This window comes from Astatotilapia calliptera, chromosome 5 (assembly GCF_900246225.1).
Source record: "Astatotilapia calliptera chromosome 5, fAstCal1.2, whole genome shotgun sequence".
Classification (NCBI taxonomy): Eukaryota; Metazoa; Chordata; class Actinopteri; order Cichliformes; family Cichlidae; genus Astatotilapia; species Astatotilapia calliptera.
In genome coordinates, this window is record NC_039306.1 from 2715598 (window position 1) to 2730184 (window position 14587).

Consider the following 14587-nt stretch of genomic DNA (forward strand, 5'->3'; position numbering starts at 1 on the left):
GCAGATCAAAGGACGTAGAACCTCTTCGAGAACTCACGTGAGAACAGGTGTGACTGAGTGTCTTTAAGTCTTCATCGTGATGATGATGAAAGCAGGTTCCCTCTGCTCTGCGGCTCCATCATGGAGCTCATTTGAATCTTTTCTTTTGGTATTCATCCTTTTATTTCCATTCACATGTTTTGTGATCATGAGAGATTGTTGCAGCTCTTCCACGTGTGGATACTGTTGAAAGGGAGCTGACGTCGTCATATTTTTGGATTGGGTAGCCTAGAAACGGATGGAAATAATAAAGACATTTTTATAGTACTTTAGTATTTTGAATTCTTGGCTGCGGTGTTTGTGAACGGCAGATTCAGGGAGGCGTGTCCCGAGCGAAAGGTGTCGCCCTCTGATTGGCTGTTTATTAACGTGGTCAAAGTCAAACTGCTTCAGTTTGTCTCACAGTTTTTAGTTTCTGTAACTCCGCGGCTGTTTTGTTTTGATCTCGCTGTATCCAGATCTCGCGAGAACACTAGCCCTCCCGTCGTTCGCCATTATAGCTAAGAGAAGCGTCCCCCGGACGAGCACCGGAGAGGCTCCGTTACCCGGACACAGACACGTTTTGCTCGCTGACACCCGCCGAGCCACTCTGCATCCAGGTAAGCCCGGTACTGGCCTGTCCGCCGGGCTTCAGCCCGACTCGGAGGCCGCTAGCACGGAGAAACGGCGGAAGGCCCGCTCCTGTTAGCATGCTGAGCTTGCTGTGGAGGACTCAGGTGACACTCACCTGGAGCCTCCCGGCCGAGCCCGCGCAAACACCGGACTCACCGATGGTGGTTTTCCGGCCTGGGGGGGGGGGGGTCACTGAGCGCGTGTTCACCTGAGAGGCTAACGTTAGGCTCACAGACATGTGCTGTTCACCTGTCTGAGTCATGCTACGCTGAGCCTCCGGGAGTCCAGGTGTAACGTTTACCTGCTGATCCCGTCATCAGATGATGTTTTCTACACTTTAAGTAGATTCTGACAGGCGTAACAGTGACGTCAGACACATGTGTCGCCAGGTATTTTGTTTACCTGTTTGGTCACCATGGTAACTGATACTGATAAGCTGGTAATGGATTTAACTTGTACCTATTGGACAGCTGTGACAGGTGATTAAACTCTTTATCTCGGCGTGTGCATGTGTAGGTGCGCAGGTAGAAAGATGGCAGATGACCTGGACATCGAGGCGATGCTGGAGGCGCCATACAAGAAGGTGAGAGTCTGTTTGTCCTTTGCTCATGAGACTGTCAGCCGAACTCTGCTGCTCCACCCACTGCTGCTCACCTGCAGAGTTCTGCAGAGTAATTGGTCGCGCAGCGAGCTGGAAAATGAACAAAACTATGTCAGCTCAAAGTTCATTTGTAACTCCTCCTTCACCTACTGGCAGCGTTAAGGCTCTTTGACATCACTTCCTCTCTGGACCTTCCACAGGGATCTAGACTGACACCAGGGCTGCGTTCCAAAAGTCCATCCCATCTCCTATTCCTAACCACTTTCACTTTTCCGTGTTGAGGACTTAGGAAAAGAGAGGAGCCGTGCACAGAGAACTGAAATGACCTCACGCTCTTCTCTCATTAACAGCGTGGCGCCGGATGTCTGCCATGTTAAAACTGCAGACGTGCAGACAATGGACTACAAAATGTGCATCTTACTTCGCCACAACGTGTTGTGACCCTGATGTTTTATGGAGGTCATAGAAATGGGAACAGCCCGTTTAAAAATGCCCAAAAGAAAAAGTCTGTGAGACAGAGTTTACTGCAAACTGCTCAGACTAACAGTGAAAGAGTCCCGCCTTGTTTAATAGAGTAGATGGAAATCGGATGAGTGCGTGGGCGGCTCGTACAGTAACATGGTAAGTGGGACGGCTCGTGATCAGACGGTAAATGGCGTTCCTGTACTTCTGCACATCGTCCAGGTCACCTGTTCACACAGACTTCAGTTTGTAATGATGCAGCTCTCCTGTAGATGAATCCCGAGCTCCACCTGAGTCCTAATCCTCAGACCCTCAGACCTTTGCACAGTGCTCACTGGTTTCTGTCACAAGAGTTATTTGTTAAATCCAAAGCAGACTGATTCTCCTTCAGCCTCCTCTCGTGTATCTGCCTCGCTGTTTTCAGAGACAAACACTTGAACCTGAGCTCACACTGGATTATTTTGGTTAGCGGGCCTGCAGCGCCCTCCCTCGCCCTTCAGATATTTTCCTCAACATGAAAAACCTCAGCTCAGTTCAATTCCACTTTATTTGTAGAACACCAGCAGTCGTATACAGGTGCTGTAAGGTAAGGACAGTGGCACAGAGACGCGCCCCCCCCCCCCCCCGCCCCCCCCCCCCCCCGTGTGCACACACGTGGTGACAGTGGCAAGGAAAAACCTTTCAACATGGAAAACCTCTGGCCGCTAAGCCCCTCCCCCTGTCTCCTCTCTGATCTTCACTCATGTCACGGTCGAGCCGTTACGTTTGTGATTTTCCTCCGTGTTCATACATTTTTGCGTCGACCAATAAAATGTCACCGTTTTTTAACGCTGGGTTTCATTTGCTTAACATTCACCGTTGTTTATAAATGATGATGAATATGAAGACGAAGCACAGCCCGCCTGCTGGCTGCTGGTTCAGCTGATACGTGATCATGTGACCAAACACTGCCTGAAATCCGCTGTGGCGCTGTGAGCAGCAGAGCGCGGCTGACCCTGATGATGATGTTGATGATGACGCGTCCTTCACATAATTAAACGCACATCTATCTCTCTTTGTAGACTTGCCTAACGATTTCTCACCTCTGCTCCCCTGAAAGCCACTGTGATCTGTCTCACTCAGAAGGTAGTAAAAGTCCCCATCATGCATTGCTGTACTCTGGTGCCCATGGTAACATGACTGTAGTTCCCTTGGTTAAACTGTCACCTGCTTCTGGTCCGACCCCCTCATCCCGACCCCCTCCACTGGTGAGGTAGTGCAGAGGATTCTGGGAGATGAAGTCGAAGAGTTAGCTTAGCTTAGCGTGGGGGTGGTCAGGACATGGGGGTGGGTGGGGCCTACCTGTGTGCAGGTGAGCAGCAACGTTGCTCTCTGCCAGAGGGAAGCACCGCGATTTAGAGCAGCAGCTCTGCAGGAAGTGCACAGTGTGACCTTGCACAACACAGGTGTGACTTCACACAGGTGTGCAGCTATTCAGTTTAATCAGATATTATTTATGTAGTGCAGGTGAGGGCGTGTCCTAAGCTCTGGTTCTGGTTCTTGGCTCTGAGTGACTAATGCCTCTTTTCCACTACTACCTGCTCCACTCAGCTCGTTTTCTGTTGTTTTCCATTACAAGTAGCGCCTCGACGTGTTGCTATAGAAACGTGGCCGAAAGTCTCGTAGTGTCATTCGTATGTGACACGATCAACGTAACAGCGGAGGATGGCGTCCTCGCCGCTGCACGGCGGGATGGTTTGTGCAGCGTTGTCTGGTTTAAAAATATGGCGCGTTTGATTTTTGTGTGGGAGACGCTCTTGTGACTCATCGAGTGATGCCGCTCACTGGCCAATTGCTGGCATGCAGTCTGATGACATCACAGTTTTGGATCTGCTCTCCTGGATCCCCGGCCAAGTAGGTATTAAAAGAGTACAGTACCAGGTACTTTTTTGGTACCATGTACTTGCAGTTCCTGGAAAACCCTAAAACCCGAGCGAGTAGAGAAGGTGCGAGTGGAAACAAGGCTGTAATCCTCCTGTCTGCTTCAGGGCGTCACAGGAGTTTCACACACCTGAAGAGCAGCTGGACTTTGGAGTGTGTGTGTCTGACACACACACACACACACACACACACACACACACACACACACACAGCCCCTCCCCCTCCTGTTTGAATGACGCTCATTAAACTGTTTATATTTTCTCCTGTCCCCCCCACCCCCTACACTCCCTGACACCACCTCATGCTGTTCTCTGTCGACCCCGCTTAGGAGGACGCCAAAATCTCGAGCCCCAACGGACAGGACGAGCGCTCCAAGAGGTATTCACCTGCCTGCACATCCACAGCCAATCATCTGCCTCCTTCTCCTCCTATCCCAGCATCCTCCTCTGTCACATCAGTCCTCTGCATATCCTCCTTCACCTCCTCTTCTTCTCGTCCTCCTGCTTGGCAGCTCCATCTTAGGACGGCGTGTTGGCGCCACGTCAAGAACAAAATTGATCATTTTGAGAAAAAAGGCGAAATGTGGAGATGACTATTGTTTCAAGACGGCCGCTGTAGGCGCTACACAAAGATGAGCGAGACAAACTCATCAGCTCTTATTGTGATGCAACATCCATCCCATTTACTGCGCCAGGCTGTAACCATTGGTAACCGTGCATCTGCACCTTCTCTTCAGCGTCCTGACGCCGATCACCACGCCGCGTCTGTGCGCTATAGGAGAAATCACTTCCTTGTTACTAAAACAGAAGTATGACCTCACGACCCTGGAGGCAGTTTGTCCTGAAACACCAGCACATCTCCACGTTGTCTTGACGTGGCCTTGACACGCCGTCGTACCGTCTTCATCGTTTGTCATCCAATATATCCACTCTCCTCTGCACGTGTGCAAACCATCTCAGACTGAAAGCGTGACCGTCGGGACGTGTTCTGATTGGCTGCCGTGTGTCTCGCAGGAAGAAACGCAGCCGCAGTCGCAGCTGCGACAGGAAGCGCAGCCGGAGTCGAGACAGGAAGAGGAGCCGGAGTCGGGAGCGCAAACGTAGCCGCAGCCGAGACAGGCGGAGGAGTCGTAGCCGCAGCAGAGAGCACCGCCGCAGCAGAGAGCGCGGTGGGCGCTACAGAGACCACCACAAGCAGTAAGTTGCTTCCTGGTGTTTTTTTTTTTTTTTTTTTTACATTAAAAGCTAACACACAGAGTAGGGCTGCCACGATTAGTCGACTATTTAGATCGTCGACGACTAATTTAATAGTCGACGCGTCGTTTGAAGCTTTGTAAGATCCCAGAAGACGCAGGAATAAGTAGCAGGATTTAAGAGTGTAATAACGGACTGAAACAGAAGATGGCAGCACTGCATGTACAAGGATGCCAGCTGCCGTTAAACCCCGAAGAAGAAGAAGCTGTGTCCAAATTCAGGAACCGCATCCTCCTGTGCCCGCATTTGTAGGCTGATTACGTTACAGCGACACGACGAAGATAGTCCAAATTCGAAGACTCCAACAAATGCGCCCTTCATTTCAGCAGATTTGAAGGATGAGTTGGGTGTGTCCTTCGTGGCCCAACCTATCCCAGAATTCATAGCGCGGCCCAGCTCAGTTTCCAACAATGGCGGCAGCTAGTTAGTTTTAATATTACTCTCATTATTCTTTCTGGGTCACAAAATAAACCTTTAACATATGTTCAAAAGCGCTCCGACGTTTTCGGAGACGTCTGTTACCCACTAGCTCGATAGTTAGCCGGGGGCTAGGCTAACTAGAGCCGTGAGAACACCGGACTCCCGGCAGATCGTTTTCAAACCCACCGCCGTCTTTCACTACTCAGGTTATATATGAGTCACTTAGATAAATTAAATGTTATTGTTTGGCTTTTTTCAGTGTTTTATTTGTTCCTGAGTAAATCAGTTTGTCTGAGATTAAAGTTATAGTTTTTACACAGCTGAATAAACGTCAAGCAGACAGCTGATTATCAGAAGTGTGAGATGCTGGAGAATTTACTCCGGTGTCCTGTTATATTTTAGATAGCAAGGAGTTTATTAAACTTCACCGAAACAATCTGCAAATTTCATTAAACTTTAATAAACTATCATCTTGTCTTTATTTTTAGTTAGCACCTTAAACACTTAAAGCTGTAAGCTAATGATAGTTATATAAGAGCAGATGCTGCTGGTGCAATAAGCTGTACGTTTTACGTCCAGTGGATGATGATCTGATTAGTCGACTAATCGCAAAAAATAATCGGTGACTAGTCGACGATCAAAATAATCGTTTGTGGCAGCTCTAACACAGAGGAAGGCTTTTAACTTGAAAACTGTAGAGGAAGTGTTCAGTAGAACAGTAGAATCTGCAGTAGAACCCTGTGTGCATGTTTCAGCCGGCGGCGGTCGAGGAGTAAGAGTCCCGTCAGGAAGGAGAAGAGTCCAATCAGGTGAGAGCGTGGGTCTGAGGGGAGGAGTCTGTGCCTGTCTCACGGGATCAATAACTGGTGTTGATGGCGTTCTTTCTGCAGGCAGCCCATCGATAACCTGACGCCCGAGGAGCGAGACGCCCGCACGGTGTTCTGCATGCAGCTCGCCGCCCGCATCCGCCCCCGAGACTTGGAGGAGTTTTTCTCTGCGGTGGGGAAGGTGAGACACCAACTTCCTGTTTCTATCGTGGGCCTGCTGCAGCGCCTCCTCAGCGTGTAGGGGTGACTGCAAGTCACGGGTAGTTTCTTCTTCCCACTTCCGCCGCGTGCTGACCACAGGCGTCGTCTGATTGGTGGGGTTTAAACCTTCAATGCTTTCGTGGCTCACCGCGGGCGCTCCTTCACTTCTCTTTTCTCTGGTTGGTGGAGTTCTTCTTGTCGTGATTTTTGATTCATTGCTTCTATTTTACTCGTTCACGCTACAGAGTGTACGTTTGTGTTTGGTCACAGAAAACGGTGGAGACAGAATGTCGCCGCCGTGCGCTCGAGCCTCGGCCGATCGTATCTGCGAGCAGTCGGACCCTCAAGCCCGCCCACTCGTTCCACCATCGGCGTGGAAAGGGTTTTCAAATCTACTCGGAAAAATGAGAACTGTAATAGGCCTTGGAGGGGTTTAAACCTTAGGGAAGTGATATCACTTCCTGTTATGATACGTGATAGTTCACACGTACGCTGTGAACACCATCGAATCCATAGTTATGTTTCTGCTGTGTGAGCTTTTTACTTGATCGCTGTCAGCTCCTCGGTGGAAGGACACGGCGCTCTGGGACAGGCTGAGTGTGTGACGCGTGAGCTCCATATGCAGAATGGTTACACAGTAAACATAATGCATATGTATGTTAGACAGACGATGGATACTAATGAAATGTGAACCGCGGCGCGGCCGGTCCCGTCAGGGGAACGTCCCGGCGATCCCTACCTCTGCACTGGCTTTACTCTGATTACTCCGGTGGATCGGCTGGTTGGTTCCTATGGCAACTAATGTTGCTCCTGTGTTTAGGTTCGGGACGTCAGGATGATCTCAGACAGGAACTCCCGCAGGTCAAAGGGCATCGCCTACATAGAGTTCGTGGAGGCAAGTTCAGTTCCTCTGGCCATTGGGCTGACGGGACAAAGGCTGCTGGGAGTTCCCATCATTGTACAGGCCTCACAGGTACACACACACACAACCCCGTTTAACTATCTCAGTGAGGACCTTCATTGACATAATGCTTTCCCAGCCCCTGACCCTGTGCAAAAGGTTTTTTTTTAAAAAGTGTTTTAATGCAATTTGGTGTAAAGGGGGATGGGACAGGTCTGTTCTTTTATTATTTATTAATAATTTTTATAATTTTATTGGTTTTTATAGTTTTTTTTATAGAATAAAAGTAGCCAGGATTGGTGGCTAATTCTGACACTGACAGGTGAGCTGATCTTCCCTCGCTTAAGAAAGTACTGACATTGATGTGTGAATAAAGAGTTCAACCAAAACTAATGTAGTGTGAGTGCTGTGTTTACTAACGCACAAATAAAACAAAAAAATGTAATAAAAACTTGAATTCAGTGAGGGTGAGATTCCCCCCATAGAGGTGAGGGAGGATCGGCTCACCTGTTGGAGATAAGACCTTTTTTATTGTTTTGTTACATATTAAGTATTTCAGACTGTTTCCCTACTGGTTGCATTATTAGAAAATGGGGACCAAAAGCTCTGTATTCCCCTTATATTGCTCACATATTAAGACTGTAGGATCAGATGGCTAAGGCTGACACAGCAGGACGCAGGAAGCAAACAAAGGAGGAACATATAAACCACACTGGGACATTGAAGGGAGAGTAAGGGTCCAGTCGGCCGCTAGGACCGTGCACCTAAGCTTAAAACAAGTACAACTAAGCCACAATTCCCTAAACCTAATTGTAACCCTGACACTAAAACCACATTTTGAGCCTCAAAAATGTCTTCAAACTTGTGAGGACCGTGAGTGTGTCCTCACAAGACTGTTGGTTCTCACAAGTATAGTAGAATGCAGATTTTGGTCCTCACAAAGATAGCTAGACAGGAACACACACACAGACAGGCTCAAGTTCAGGTACATCAAAGTATTCTAAATGTTCGAAGTTTAGTGTGTGTGTGTGTGTGTGTGTGTGTGTGTGTCTGTCTGTCTTCAGGCAGAGAAGAACCGAGCTGCTGCTGCTGCTGCTGCTGCTGCAGCCAACAATCTGCAAAAAGGGACATCTGGACCGATGAGGCTGTACGTCGGCTCGCTGCACTTCAACATCACCGAGGAGATGCTGCGAGGGATCTTTGAGCCATTTGGACGGGTGAGACGAACACACACACACACACACACACTCTCAGCTGTTCTCAGGTGACCCTCTGATGCCGTGTGTGTGTCTCAGATTGAGAGCATCCAGTTGATGATGGACAGCGAGACGGAGCGCTCCAAAGGATACGGCTTCATCACCGTGAGTTTGATTCCAGTGACAGAGACTGTGAGCAGAACCACCAACCTCTGATTGGTGAACCTGTGGGTCACCTGGTCACATTCAGGTGAGCCCGTTATGACGTGTCGGGCGTCACACGATGTGCTCTGATGTCAGTTTGCAGATGCAGAGTGCGCCAAGAACGCTCTGGAGCAGCTGAATGGCTTCGAGTTAGCTGGGAGACCCATGAAAGTGGGTCACGTGACCGAGCGGACCGACATCTCCATGGCGTCGTCCCTCCTTGACAGCGATGAGCTGGAACACACCGGCATCGACCTGGGAACCACCGGGAGGCTGCAGCTCATGGCCCGCCTGGCTGAGGGTGAGCCTGAGGTCACACCTGAAATCACACCTGTAACCCCGACTGTTTGTGTGACCTCTGACTTCTGTGTGTGCGTGTGCAGGTACTGGTCTGCAGATCCCTCCTGCTGCTCAGCAGGCTCTGCAGATGAGTGGGGCTATTGCCATCGGAGCCATGGCTGCAGTGACAGGTAACGACAACGTGGGCTTTAGGAGAGACGGCATCCATCCCACTTTGGAGATGAGCAGCTCTCATTTCCAGAAATCTGGCCAAATTTATTAAACCCCCCAAAATGTGACAGAGTCAGGACAGGAAGCAGAGCTGCAGTCTGACACACCTCTCTCCCAAACCCCCCTGAAACCCCATCTCCATAGAGACTGTCAGCTCCAAAGAGTAAAACAGTGAAATGTGGATTATTAAATATTAGGTCTCTCTCCTCCAAGTCTCTGTTAGTACGCGATAGAGATGGCACAATACCACTTTTTTATGTCCGATACCGACGTCATAAATTTGGATATCTGCCGATACCGATATGAATCCGATATAGTGTGTTTTTTTTGTTTTGTTTTTTAAATCAATAAAACAGTTTTTTTTTTTATATCTTGCTGCATTTTGTATAAGTTCATACTCAAGTTTAAAAAACTAAACTAAAGCTATTCTGTTAAACCTGTATGCAAGAAATACACTGCAGCCAAAATATGTCACAGATCAGCAAAACTGATCAATCTAACAAACGTAAACCTGCAGCATCCTCCCTATTCTGGTGTTTTACTTAGTGGAAATATTAAGCAACCTAACCAACAGGCTTGCACACTCTGAGCAAAAAAAAAATAGGGAACCACCCCCCACCCCCCACCTCGTGATGCTTAATCGACGTAATCAACCTTAATTTAATGCACATGTTAAAAAAATGCACAGAAATCAATTATTTTTCTACAGTAATTAAATAGATTCAACATCTTCCTTCAGCAGAACTGCAGACTGCACAGACGGTTCCCAAAGGAAAAAGTACTACAGCTTACTGGGGTATATTATATATACAGTAATGGACTTCTATACATTTTACATCAGATTCAAACTGGTTGTAAGATTCAGATAATTATTTGTTAAAAGCTCGACATTTTAAATGAGAATAAGAAAGAAAAGTATGTCTTTGTGCCCCCTTTTCCCTGTTCATGCCCTATCGGCCCCCCTGGCTAAACCCTGCACAGTTACCAGCCGTCAGCTGTAGAAAAAGATCCTCGAGTAGAAAGTAATATTAAATAAATTCTAACAACAGCTTATCAAGCTTAAACGTGCTGCTGTTGTTCAGCCGCTGGTTTCCTCTTTCTGGTGCAAAGTGGGCCAAAAACAAACAAGAGAGACGGACTCGCGACAGAAAAGCCGATCAGCTGATCATTGATCAGTTTCACATTGAAGTAGCAGCAGGAGAGGCAGTCGCTCCATATATCGGTTGTTAAGCTTAAAGCTGGAACGCTTTACAAACATTCAGAGATGAACTTACACACTTGCTTTACTTCTCTGGGATAACTTCCTCGGAGATGAAATGCCGGTTTGGTAGCGAGGCTACAAATACTCAACCAGAGCGCCAACAGGTCTCGCACGCCACAGCCGCTCTATCACGTGAGGCACACTGCTCCGACGTGCTGAGGTTATGAGCTGAGTTACGCCATGTCGCAAGTTTTGTGAGGTGCTTTTGTGATATTTAATGGATCGGATTACATTTTTTGTTTCTTTCCAATATCCAATCCAGTAATTTAGGTCAGTATGGGACTGATACGTAATATGTGATCGGTCATCCCTATTACATGACTTAATAATTGATCGACAAATCGATTTACTCTGCCTCACAGAAACCTGGTTGCAGCAGGATGATTATGTTAGTTTAAATGAATCAACACCCCCGAGTCATTCTAACTACCAGAAACCTCGAAGCACAGGCCGAGGGGGTGGTGTGGCAGCAATCTTTCACACCAGCCTGTTAATTAATGAAAGACCCAGACAGACTTTTAATTCATTTGAAAGCCTGATGCTTCGCCTCGTCCACCCCAGCTGTGAAACTCAGAAACCAGTCTGACTTGTTATCATCTATCGTCCACCTGTGCCTTACACAGAGTTTGTCTGATTTCTCAGACTTTTATCTGATTTAGTTGATTTCAGATAAAATAATTCTTGTGGGTGATTTTAACATCCACGTAGATGCTAAAAACGTGCCTGGAGTTTCCTTCCTCATAGTAACATGCTCATAGGGTCTCGTATGATTATTGGGGTTTGTCTGTATTATTTACATCTAAAGCTCCTTGAGATGACTGACGTGATTTGGAGCAACACGAGAAACTCGTGTCACACCTGTTGGCTGCTGGTTGGTTCCTGTTCACTGATGTGAAGTGTCGGATTCTTTCAGCGGCCATGAACCCGACTCTCAACATGAACATGAACTCTCCTGCTCTGAACCTCCCGTCTCAGCCGCTGGCGACGCACTGCTTCCAGCTGTCCAACATGTTTAACCCCAGCAGGTAAATACCTCGGCCCACGTGTGTCCACAGGTGAGGAGGAGGACCTGTAGGCCTCACCTGACCTGTGTGTGTGTGTGTGTTTCAGTGAGGAGGCTCCTGGGTGGGAGCTGGACATCCAGCATGACGTCATAGAGGAGTGTAACAAACATGGCGGCATTGTTCACATTTACGTTGACAAAAACTCCACTGAGGTAAGAACCTGACCTCTTACCTCTGACCTTATCGACTCAGCCGGTAGTCGTGAGCTCCTTGCTGCGGCCGCGGTGGAGAGAGTGAAGTTTGTTGGGGCAAAGCTTTTATTTTCCTGACTCTGACCTTCGTTTGTTCCTAAAGTCTGACTTTTGTTTCTTTCACTTTTGGTTTTGTTTACTTTCACTGCGATGACCTTTGACCTCTGCTGTTTCCAGGGAAACGTCTATGTCAAGTGTCCTTCGATCCCAGCCGCCATGGCTGCCGTCAATGCCCTGCACGGGAGATTCTTTGCTGGTAAGATTCCACGTCACATGACCTGTGTGTCGTTGGTCAGCCAATCAGAGAGCACCTCTGACACACTCTTACCTGTCCTTCCAGGTAAAATGATCACCGCGGCGTACGTGCCCCTGCCCACCTACCACAACCTGTTCCCGGAGTCTGTCACTGCGACGCAGCTGCTGGCCCCACCCCCACGCCGGTGACTCGTTGTCAATGCTGCCCTCTGATTGGACACTGTAATTCAGAGCCCAGCCCTGTCCTGCTGGTCGTCACACATGCTCAGTGTGGTTCCCGAGGTCAGAGGTCGGCAGCCGTTTGTTTGATACAAATATGTTGCCCGGTCTCGATTGGCTGGTTCCCCACGCCACCGTTTCTTCCTGTTGTAGAGTCTCTGTGCGGCCACGCACCCAAGTATCGTCCAGTGATTGAGCTCTGTGAGCTGCGAGGGTGTGGCCTGATGACATGATTGGTTTGCAGTTTAAATGTTTTTGTAAACGAGTTTCATTTTGTAAAAATTGTTGATTAAATTTTATTTTCTGTCACTCTGAGCTGTGGCGTCTGATTCTGACGGGCACACGCCCGATCTGATTGGCTGTGAGCAGAGCAGGTCATTCAGGAGCAGGTCACAGTATTCAGATTACAGTGTGTCAGTGATGATGGTCTGTATTTACCTAGATATCAGAATTTGCAGTGTCACCATAACTAACACGGGTCTCTCATTGGACACTGGACTTTAGGTCCTCTCCTGCTGGTTCAATAAAACATTGATGTCTAAGCTTCTCCACAAAGTCCAGAACATGATCTCCATCAGCCAGGAGGGAGCATCCACACCTGTCCGCTCTGGGTGGAAGGATTATTCCGGACTGCGCGGCAAGCTGGGCAGCTCCACCCCTCCTCTTCCTCAGGGAGTTGCACTGTTTAAATGTAACCCGAGCTTCCTGCTGCGAGCACCTGAAATCAAAAGAGCTGCCATGGAGGGATTTTTATCTTTTCACTCAGTGAGACTGAGGAAGGAAGTAGAAAATTAATGGTTATTTCATGGCTTCTCCACTAATGAAGAAGCTTCTTTTGGCAGATACACTGAGCAAAAATATAAATGCATCACTTTTGTTTTTGCTCCCATTTTTCATGAGCTGAACTCTAAGTTCTGAAACATCTTCTACAAACACAAAAGACTCATTACTCTCATATCGTTCGCTGAGATAACCCATTCCACCGCACACGTGTGCCTTAGACCCCCCACACTAAAAGGCTGACATGTGCAGTTTGGATCTGTACACAATGGAAGCTGCAAACTTCCAAGTTCTTGCACGGCCAGCAGACTCACCGGACACGTCACCCATCGAGCATGGACACTGCTAGCATCATGGACAGGTTTTTTACGGGGCTCCCACACAAACGCAAAGCAGGAGAGGAAGCATCGCCAAATATGTTTCCAAACCAAACTTTTTCTTGTAAAACAAAGGGGGGCCCAGCAAAAAAAGTTTGGGAACCACTGGTTTAATCTCTGGGACAATCTGTGAAGTTTGTCCTGTGAACAACATTTTAGAATAGTTGTGATCAGGGTTACACTCTGGGCATCAATTCATCCCACTCTGAAGGGAAGCCACATGTTTGTGTTCAGCCTGTAGATGGCGCTGGTTAACCCCCCTCCTCTGCTACAGGCAGGTAAGTTCTCGCATCCTGTTTCAATGCTGCTTTATCATTTACAAGCCGGCATTAACACGCTGAAGGATAAGCAGGACGTGAAACTCTGGCGAAAAAAACAGGCCGGACCTACAGGAAGTCAAACAGGAACTTTATTAACGAGTAAAAACAGCAACAGTCTGAGAAGCACAGAGAGAAGCCACCATCACCTCCTCACAGGAAGTCCTGCTGTGTCTCCGATTGGTGATTCTCACACGTACGCGGGTATTTTTGAAAACGGAGATTTTCCATTTTCGTTTTAAAAAATAATCCCGTCCACACATAAACGCAGAAATGAAGGAAAACGCTGCTATGAACATGCCAAAGCAACAGGTGGCGCTATATTCCTAACCGTGTAGAAATGTTGGCCAATCAGAAGTCTAGAAACCTCGGTGGGAAAAAGTAAACAAGGATGGGGCATAGAAGCAGTGTCTTTTTTTTTTTTTTTACTTTACATAGAAGCAGTGTCGCTACCCGATCTGTACCGGAAACCCGATTGGTACCAGCCAGATGAAGTGTTTACTAACAATTGACAGTGATAGCGGACGTCATCATCACTATTCCAACAATCCTCTCCACACAGACAAGCATAAACACACTCGACCAGGGGCAGAGCGGGGGGGGTGGCTTACGGGGCTTAAGCCCGGGTTGTTTTGTCAGAAGCCCGGGGTATTTTGGAGTGTAATTTTTTCATAGTTAGATGCCTGGCTGACAACTGTATAAAACAAAAAGTACACACAATATTCGAAGCACATAGTGCACACTGTGGGAATTTACGACTGTGCGTGAATCCCCCCCTGATATTGGTATGATCCAAGCTCAGGCACTAAGCGACTGAGCGAGGGGGCGGGGCAGCTGCTGCCCGTGAGTGCGCTGTTGGAGAAACGGAGCCAGCCATACTAAGGAGAGCTTAAGTTCGACCAGGTACCAAAGCAAATCATTCGTACCGTACAAATAATGTAAATATGACGGTGCATCACGAAAGATATGAAACTGAT

At 48.0% G+C, this 14587-nt stretch overlaps 1 protein-coding gene across 4 annotated transcripts; it reads left to right on the forward strand.

Moving 5' to 3' along the window:
• Positions 1-396: 396 nt before the first annotated feature.
• Positions 397-12423, forward strand: rbm39a (RNA binding motif protein 39a). Of its 4 annotated transcripts, none has more exons than XM_026166597.1 (15): positions 400-638; positions 1168-1234; positions 3963-4012; positions 4648-4830; positions 6063-6116; positions 6198-6315; positions 7156-7308; positions 8301-8453; positions 8532-8597; positions 8733-8937; positions 9020-9106; positions 11321-11432; positions 11518-11623; positions 11840-11918; positions 12003-12423. In XM_026166597.1, exons 2-15 carry the CDS (start codon positions 1184-1186, stop codon positions 12104-12106), a joined length of 1521 nt encoding a protein of 506 aa, XP_026022382.1. In that variant the 5' UTR covers positions 400-638; positions 1168-1183; the 3' UTR covers positions 12107-12423. The 4 variants fall into 4 exon arrangements, with proteins under 4 accessions (XP_026022384.1, XP_026022382.1, XP_026022383.1 ...); XM_026166598.1 differs by lacking the exon at positions 400-638 and adding an exon at positions 867-1040; XM_026166599.1 differs by lacking the exon at positions 6063-6116 and having other exon boundaries at positions 397-638.
• Positions 12424-14587: the final 2164 nt, after the last annotated feature.

What these genes read in the sequence shown, in the direction of transcription:
- rbm39a (XM_026166597.1), top strand. Translation starts at nt 1,184, where the DNA reads ATGGCAGATGACCTGGACATCGAGGCGATGCTGGAGGCGCCATACAAG. An exon ending in TCATTGTACAGGCCTCACAG is followed by an intron (nt 7,309 to 8,300) that starts GTACACACACAC and finishes GTCTGTCTTCAG; the next exon opens with GCAGAGAAGAACCGAGCTGC. An exon ending in TCTTTGAGCCATTTGGACGG is followed by an intron (nt 8,454 to 8,531) that starts GTGAGACGAACA and finishes TGTGTGTCTCAG; the next exon opens with ATTGAGAGCATCCAGTTGAT.